The 9,488-nt window shown below is 36.6% G+C and overlaps 1 protein-coding gene across 5 annotated transcripts in view; it reads right to left on the reverse strand.

The window, feature by feature from the left end:
- Positions 1-9,488, reverse strand: part of ARHGAP29 (Rho GTPase activating protein 29) — a 102,970-nt gene that overhangs the window by 25,675 nt on the left and 67,807 nt on the right. For 4 of the 5 annotated variants that reach the window (XM_019501640.1, XM_019501638.1, XM_019501639.1 and 1 more), the window contains 2 exons: positions 6,364-6,460; positions 5,889-5,961 (listed from right to left, as the gene is read on the reverse strand). In XM_019501640.1, the coding sequence (XP_019357185.1) occupies positions 5,889-5,961; positions 6,364-6,460 (170 nt within the window). Of the gene's footprint in view, positions 1-5,888; positions 5,962-6,363; positions 6,461-8,542; positions 8,826-9,488 lie in introns of those variants that run through there. The other variant, XM_019501641.1, reaches the window with a different exon arrangement.

Consider the following 9,488-nt stretch of genomic DNA (forward strand, 5'->3'; position numbering starts at 1 on the left):
AAATAGTAGAGTGAAAAAAGTGAAATAGGCAATTCTAGTTGATTTTGGCCCTTATTTGTGCCACTAGCGCAAAAATTCCTACATAGTATAGGACAGGCTACAAGTTGTTAAAGAGAAGCCAACTTGTCTTTTCTTCATTAGCCCAGTAATTAAAATTTTCCATTAATGGAGACCTCTATTTCCATCTTATTTCATCAAAGAATGATGAAGACCACAAACATTGAGTTAAATCATCTATCTCACTCTTCCCACAAGAACATGTCCTATCCAAATATAACCACCTGCCCATGACGTCTACAGATCTCATTAGAGTGAACTGCAGTCTTGTAATGGCTTCTCGTTGTAGATGTGGCTTTGTATTTCAGAAAGGGAACTATCTAGGCAAAAAAGCACCCTACAGATCTCAAAAAAGAAGGTTGAGAAAATCTCACTGCCTGGATATCTGTCCACATGCTGGCTACTTTAATTCTAAAATCTGTATCTTGCTTTAAATATGGAGGGAATACTGAGGCAATAACTGTCAGCACATTCTCAGAAGATTCATCTGGAAGAGAGTATAAATGTTATTTAACCATCCACATAAGGATTTATTTGGAAAAGAGGCTTCTAAAATACACTTCTTGGGGTATCTGATAGAGGTACAAGCTATAACTTTTATCCAATAATTTAGAGTTTTTAACTGAGTTACAGAACTCATTAAACAGCTCTATTTCAGATCACATAATTCCACCCACTGCAGAATTTGGCAGAGATAAAAGCCACCATAAAAGTTATTTGAAATGTATTCTATTTTGGAATGAACCATGGGGTCCACACACCATAGTTCTGGTCTATGCCATAAAATGGACTCAAAATCTATAGACCCTTAGTGCTGCTAGTATTTCTTCTCTACCAGTCATATTGTAAAGGGATATAACATCATCTGAGGCCGGTTTTGCTTTAATGCTTACATTTTCAATGCATTTATTCTAGCTCAGACTTTCAGTAAAATAAATTCTGAGGTTTCTGAATGAGGACACCATCTCTAATTTCTTTTTTTCACAAAAACTATACTTGTTTCTTCCTTTCATTCCCAAAAGGCAATAGCTTGCATTTAGGAGCATTGATTTCCAAGCTATTTGAGACACAGCATTGATGAAAAGCATCTAATAACCCTTGGACACCTATCTGCCTATCACATCATCTGCATAAAGCAAGACAGGGATACAATCATAGATACTGTGGGTGCATGGAATTGATTCCCTATTGTCACGTTTTAGATCATTCAGGAATAAATTAAAAAGTAGCAAAGCAAACAGACATCACACAAGTCATTTAGGTTCAGATCCTCAGCTGTCTGTTTCTCTATAATCCCAGAGATAGAACCTCACTGATCTTCCTTGGTAGATTTCAATTCTCAACTTGTTGTTAAAATAACTCTCCTTCCCCCATCACTTCATTCCCAGCAAAGACATTTTCTTTTAAGCTTAAGATAATTGAAATGGGTGAAAAGAACTTCCCCCCCCTTTGCCATGTACTCAAATATGCATAGGTTTCCCTCTTTGAAAGGCTTGCTCAGAGGCATAAAAGATACAACTCATCAGTTCTGATATAAATTTTAAAACCATATTTTTCATTTTGAAAGGTGCTTTAGCTAGCTCCCCCCTTAAGTTCTGCTTACTTAAAATTGTGGTTTTATAAGAAAAAATGCAAAAAACTTTCTGTACAAAAAGTGCTTATTTACTTCGTGTATTTGGAAACAAGCAAAAAAAATCTCCTTTAGCTTTGCATTTTTTTAAACTATAGTTACATATTATTATTTTTAGCCACAGCATGTAAACATTCACATAGGACTGACCAGTTGATGTCTAGTCAAGTGTTTAGTCTAACCACTAACTGCAATATGCCTCCAACTCTGTTCTTTGTATTAGACTGAGACAAAATATACTGTTAAAATGTGTACCCATGCAGTTGTTTGGAAGTATATGTGCTTAATAATGGTGCAATAATTTAGGGCAGATGTCTAATATGTGAGCTTTCCCAGGTCTTCTAAATTGCTCCAGAACTGATTCTAATCCTCTCCCCTCAAGAAAAGCATCAGGACTAAAAACAGGTCATGAAATATGACATGGTGAGCCTTATGGGATAATTAACATAAAGTTTCTTCAGTGCGTTTTAGTCCAACTTCCTCCTTGGCTTTCCACTTGCCCTAACATTTAGAGGCTTGCTCTTTCACTTCATTTAAACAAATTCTGCATTTTTGTCTCCCAAGTCAAATTCTGGAGGATCGCACGAATCCTCATCTGCTAATGCCCCATTTCTATTTGTTCTATAAAAATCCCATTTTTATCTTACAAGTTGATTTAAAAGAACTGCATGCAATTTTCACACTTTTTATTCACTATTTCCATTGTGGAGTTTGTTCTGAGTAGATCCACTGAAGTGTCAGATAATTTTAGTAACATAGCTAATACACTGTTTGCAAGCTTGCTTGTGCATCTCATGCTATTCTTATGCACATCTCCCTTTCCTTGAGAACTTGTCCAAAGTAACTCTCTCAAGAGGTTGCTTTTTCTCTCTAGAACTCACCTTTAAACATTTGTATTTTGTTATAAGCCACACAAACCAGGAATACTTGGTTTAAGTTTCACAGTGATTTTCTCTTTACGATGATCAGAAAAACCCTAAAAGTGAAACTCATTTGAGATGCTAATCCAAATAACTGAAGTGCTATAATAATAATGCAAATACTTCTAGAATTTAATTAGTTCCCATAGTTTGTGGAACAAGAGCTTGAAAATAAAGTTCTATCAAGTGGATTGATTTTAGTACATCATAATTTTGTTCTGATCTTTTTACAAATTTATTTTCTTAACACACAGAACTTAAAATTAACCCTGGATAGTTTCTATTTTGGTATTGATGGTTATGGTGGCATCGGTTTGATTAACACCTTTACAAAAACATTATTTAATGTTATCTCTGAATGTCCTTCCAACTGGTAAATGGAAACTCCAGGCATCTTTGTTCATTACCGTATTTTAAGTCAGGAGAAGTTTAGTTGCTGAAGTATTTCTAAATTTCTCTGCCAATCAATTCCTCTCACAACCCCCTCTGCACCACCAAAACATTTGTGTAATTAACTTAATCAGTCTCTTTCATTGTGTAACGAGACTGTAAGCAAAATATGTTAAGAAAACACCTCTTAACCTGCATGGACAAGAAAATGCCTAATAAATAGCTAGCAAGAGAACCATGTCAGGACTGTGGATTAAAGCATACTTCCTGAAGGCCTGGTTTCCATAGGTGTGTTTTTAAAGCTCCCCACTCTTGCAGAGATCTTTCAAGTGAACCAGTATTGGCAACTTTGGAAGCCCTTCAATGCACATGGCATACCAGCAGGCTCCTCTAACCATTGGGATCAAGTCTGAATGGTACAATGCTCAAATGGTATCAATTGACAGCAACTTATCTATATTGGGGCTCTTGACATTAACTGACCACTATCAACACACGCTTTCCCCCAAATGGATAAGCCCCGAGTTACTCCCTTGCTATCAGCATAGTTTTCTAGAGCTATAAAAATATATTTTAGAAGTACACACAAAAAGAAAACTTTGAACTCAGAATTGGCCATGATAATACCAGGCAACTGCAATTGACAGGTTTGTTGTTTTTTTTTAAATAGACAACACCTAAAAAATATACTCTAATTTGAATTTCACCCTTCATTTTTAAGGCTATAACAGTTTGTCTCAATATATTCACTGATTGTGTTACATGTGATATATACTAGGCTTGCATTACAGGAAAGTTCATAGAATCATAGAAAATTAGGGACCTCAGGAGGCCATCTAGTCCAACTCCCTGCTCAAAGCAGGACCATGCCCAACTATATCATCCTACTCAAGGCTCTGTCTACCCAGTTTGTAAAAAAACCTACAAAGATAGAGGCTCCACAACCACTCTGGGTAGCCTGTTCCAGTGCTTTACTACCCTACTTGTGAGAAAGTTTCTCCTAATATCTAACTTAAATTTCCCCTTGCTGCAATTTGAGACCACTGCTCCTTGTTCTGTCATCTGTCACCACTGACAGTCTAGCTCAGTTGTCTTCAACCCTTTTTCATTTGCAGACTCCTAAAAAAAAATATTAAATAGATGCGTGGACCCCTTTAAATTATAAGTGTGGGTTATTCACATACTTTTGATTAATCATAGGCATCTTTCACAGGCCTCATTGACAGTCTGTGGAACCCCAGGAGTCTGCAGACCATGGGTTAAATACCACTGGTCTACCTCCATCCTCTTTGTAACTACCCTTCAGGTAGTTAGAGGCTGCTATCAAATCACCTCTCACAGTCTTCTCTTCTCCAGACCAGTTTCCTCAGTCTCTCCTTAGAAGTCATGTGCCCTAGTCCCCTAACCATTTTCACTGGCCTCTCTCCAATTTGTCCATATCCTTTTGTAATGGGGGGCCCAAAACTGGACACAGTACTCCAAATGCAACTTGAGTGCCAGAGAGAAAGAATCACTTCCCTCAAACTGTTGGCAACGTTCCTATTAATGCAGCCCAGTATGCCATTAGCCTTCTTTGCAACAAGGGCACACTGTTGGCTCATATTTTGCTTACCGTCTATTGTAACTCCCTAGTCCTTTTCTGAAGAGCTGCTGCTTAGTCATTTGGTACCCAGCCTGTCCTAGTGCATGGGACTGTTCTGTCCTAAGTGCACGACTCTGCACTTGTCCTTTTTGAACCTCATGAGATTTCTTTTGGTCCAATCCTCCAATTTGTCAAGCATATCTACTACTCCATCCAGCTTGGTATCATCTGTGAACTTGCTGGGGTGCACTCCATCCCATCTTCTAGGTCATTGAAGATATTAGACTAAACCAGCCTCAGGACTGACCCCTGGTGCACTCCACTTGATACGAGCTGCCAACTAGACATTGAGCCATTAATTACTACCCTCTGAGCCCAATGATCCAGCCAGTTTTCTACCCATCTTACAGTTTAATTCATCCAACCTGTACTTCCTCAGTTTGCTTGCAAGAATGTTGTGGGCAACCATATTGAAAGCTTTGCTAAGGTCAAGGTATATCACATACATGGCTCTCCTTGCATTCACAAAGTCAGTCACCATATTATAGAAGGCAATTAGTTGGTTAGGCATGGCTTGCCCTTGGTGAATCCATGTTGACTGTTTCTAATAACCTTTTCCATATACCTGGATATTCAAAACACTTTTAAAACAGCATTTCTTATGTTGCTTTTTTTTTTTTTTAAAACAAAAACTCTTTAAAATACTTCCATCCATTTTCAGGACAATATAAAGGGTAATTTACACATTTTTAGCTCTGCTATACTGATTACCAGCTGACACCATTATTTCTACTTCTTTTAGTTAAATCCTGTTAAAACAGCCAAGCCAAAAATAATCTTGGAAGAACTAGAGGTTCAAGTAATTCAGAGAACTTTTCTGGTTTACATGCTACTATTTTAAGTATCTTTAAAAAGGTACTTAAATGTCAACTCTGGTTCGACGCCTGAAATACCTACTTTTAAATATACTAGCATGATTTTTAAAAAATGAATGCTTTACTAGAAGCACACACAATGTGTTTACTCTTTTATTTAAGCTTACTTTATACCTGTAATAATAATCTAAACAAACTACATTTTCTTTAATATTTGAACATTGGCACTTTTTTTTAAAATATAAAATTATTTTCTGTTGGAAAGCTGTAGTAATACTAAAAATGTCAAGTGTCATTTTAGAAGGTGTCTACAGTTTTGGTAAACTCTAAGTCAGTTAATCCAAACAAAAGACATTCCATGAAAGATGAAAAAGCTCTGACACTGTCATTTTAAAACTTATTCTCTACTCCCCAAATGAATGTATTCAGCCTACCCGACTTCTCCGAGATACAGGAAGTCCCAATGACGAACCATTGTCTACATCTCCCATAAGGAAGTCTGAAACACTGCCATAGAAACAGAAGTGAAAAAACTTGCTTCATTACATAGTTACTTAGGAAATAACTTTATGTCACTTAAAATGACACATAGTATCCTTAGTACAGATCCATCTTTTTACAAGCTTGTATAACAATAGGTTCTACCATAAATCAATTTTTCTTTACTACTTGCAGGCTATCATTTTTTTTCTTTTTAAATACAAACCACAAAAAAAGCAAAACCTAAAAAAAACAACAAACTTGTTTAAGGTGCATTTTACTTAAGTTCACAGATCAACCAGACTGTTAAAAAAAACAAAACCCCAAAACCAACACCCCTCCCCCTAAATTTGCCATTTAGTAGTCTCCTTTGTGTTAGTTTTCTTTATCTCTTTAAAATTCCTTTCAAATCAACCTGTGTTTACTTACATGTTGCCAAAGGTAAATGCCAATGTGTCAATGGATGAAAATATTTCACCAAATAGCTCTCTCTTGTTTTCTTCATTAACTTCTTTAAAGTTCACAGCTTTGGAAACAAACAGAATCCAAATAAGGAAAGAAAATCCAATATACTTACAAAGCCTAGAGAGGCCTGAGAGTAACATGTCTGTAGAGAGAGGTAATTGTATTTGGAACTGTACTTTAAGAATTGTTTATAAAAGTTGTTAGTAGCAAAACTAAAAATAATTCAGGTTGAAGGCAACCACATGGAGTATACTAAGCAAGATGCTTCTCATACTGATATAAATTAACACCTCTCATTTGATATCTTCTTGCTTGCAGTTAAAATGTGTGTGGGAGTTTTGAGGTAAGGGAAGGTGAGGAGGGTGACTACTATACACAGAAGAGATTCAGTTGTCTCACAGGTGGGCAACACATAGTTCGCAAGTATAGTGTGTAGAAGTTTAAACAATGGTGCAAGCCACATTTTTGTATTTTCCAGGATGGTCAAAAGAATCTAAAAACAAATTTACCCCAATAAAATGGACTCCATTTGCCATTTTATATCTGAATATAGGAATCCTCCTTTGATGCATGCAAATGAGCAGATAAATATCCTAATCTATATCTATGGCAGAACGCTTCCATGACTATTAGGCCTGCACCCTGATGACCATGCTTAGTAGCGACACTTACACTGTCTGTCAAGGTGGGAGAAAAATCTCCCCACAAAATAGGAAAGGGAGGCCTATTTCAATTCAAGTGGCAGGCAGTAACAAAGCCCTGATACTGGAGCACCCAGTTATGATGGAGGCCTCTAGGTGCTACTATAAACACACACGATTGAGGGTGGATTAGTAACTGAGTGTTGTTAGCTTGGGTTAATATAGCTGTTGGAAAAAAACCTTTCCACTCACAGCAGTAATCCTCAACAAAGTAGAAGCAGAAGGATATGGGGAGAGGAGTGGGAGGTACAAAACAAAACAGACAGACATACAAGGTTACTTTTGATCTGTTCCCAACTTAAACCCTCAACAAGGAGGTTGGAGTAGTTTTCTTTCTAACTGTCCCCACAAAATATCCTCCACTGAATATGGCTGGTGGTTTTTGGGATGGACAGTCCTAATTACTTCTTTGTGAGGCACTGGACTTTTAGATCACTATCTGTTCAGAAAGGTTTACTATTGGAGCTTTGTAAAATGTCAATCCCCCCAGATCCTACAGAAACATTGTACCAGTTACCAACTATTCTCAAGAGCTGATAAGGACAAAAATACAATTAGTACTTTCCTTATCAATTAGTTTTGCAACACTAGCAATGCTAGATTAATAATTAATAAAAAATGCATTGCACATTGTGCTTTAAATAAAAACAAAAATCCCCAAAAAACACACTTTATGTACTACTAGAATTAGTAATACAAATCAAGAGATGTGTAAATTTTAGTCCACATACAGCAGTTTTCCTAATGAGTTGATGTAGTTGAGGCTGTGATCTTAAAAAGCATCAAAACTTCCTGCCAGGTGTCTAAACACTAATGGGCAACTAAAAACAAAAAGAAAGTCCAGCAATCAGGTATTCTATTTCCCTTCCTTTGTGAAAGGAAAAGTTTTCACCAGTAAATCAGATAAATTAAATCCAATCCACTTTCCTTATACATTTACACACTATGCTATATATTTTCCTTTAAAAAAACAAAAGAAAACAAGTACTGGTATTATGCAGTAATCTACTGTACAGAAATTGTGGCTTGTTTAGAACATCCTTCAATAAACTAAACATTTTTAGTAACAGCCATACAAATATCATCAACTACACTAGTCACTATTCAAGTCAGTTCAAGTCTTTTTCCTTCTCTCCTTCCTTCTTGTATTACCGTGAAAATAGTGCCACTGGTACTACTAAAGGAAATAAAATGGGCACTATAAAATTCTATGGAGCAAACATGCCATGTTGCATACTGGATTACAACATTTGAGAGCCTATTTGTAAGTTAACTTCATATTTTAAAAACTATTCAATTAAAAAAGTAGTTGAGAGAATAAATCCAAGCCTAATGCACATTTAGCTAAGGGATTTATTGATTACTAATCATCTTACAGGCATAAAATTCAGAATTTGAAAAGTCATAATACACAATAACTAAATTGTATTCAGAACACTTACCATGAAAATATCTAGTATATCCATTAGTCAAAATATGTTCAGAGAAGTTCTTCTCACACTCTACAAGACAGACATTTAACATGTAACCTCACCCTAAAGAAAAGCTGTTCGCCTTAATCAGCTTTCCTGTTCCAGGAAGACTGTTGATCAGTCTTATTAGGCCTTCACTTCATATGCTGGAGAAATCGTTCCTTTTCATATTCCATTACATTATGTGAGGTTAAATTTTTTTTTAAATTATATGATCAAAAGTTTCGGGATTCCTGCCACACTCCTAATAAAAATGTCCCTAAATCCCTATTGCCAGCTGGAGGTAGACTGCTTTCTTTGTGTCTTACTAATGGAATGCTGATGTACTTCACATCAACTTTAAACATGTACACACTCTTTCCCCAGGACATCCTGAGTGCACACAATAGCTACTGACAACAATGAACTGTAGTAATATTTCCATCTCTGGAAATGGCAACTATCTATAGTTTTACAAATTTCAAAGCGAGCATGCAAATTAATGGCATTTGAGAAGAAATATGTAAGTGATATGCAAGACACTTTAAAAAAAAAATACTACGAAAATAACATTACAAGCTGGCTTCTAGAGCCAAAATGGCACTTCTTATGCTGCTCCCAAAGGAAATGGATTTGCATTTAATGACTGTCAGCTTGAACAAGTAAAACATCACGTGTAAAACAAAAATCCTCATGACCAATAAAATCAGAAAGTCAATCCAAACAGTGCTATAACAAAGCAGACTGTGTGGATCACTCCAACCCAGTATTTTTCTAAATGAGAATTCCAGAAGCAGCATTAGTTGCCTATCAGCCAGGGGTGACCGGTGCCTCCTCATGTGTCTGGGGGGGACAATTTGTGGGCAGGCCCCGGGGCAAGCCAAAAGCCCCAGATCAACTCCTATACTTCTGTGCCATGGCTTAGTGCCCCCCCCCC

Source organism: Gavialis gangeticus, unplaced genomic scaffold (genome assembly GCF_001723915.1).
Source record: "Gavialis gangeticus isolate Ggan-Ray unplaced genomic scaffold, GavGan_comp1, whole genome shotgun sequence".
Lineage (NCBI taxonomy): Eukaryota > Metazoa > Chordata > Crocodylia > Gavialidae > Gavialis > Gavialis gangeticus.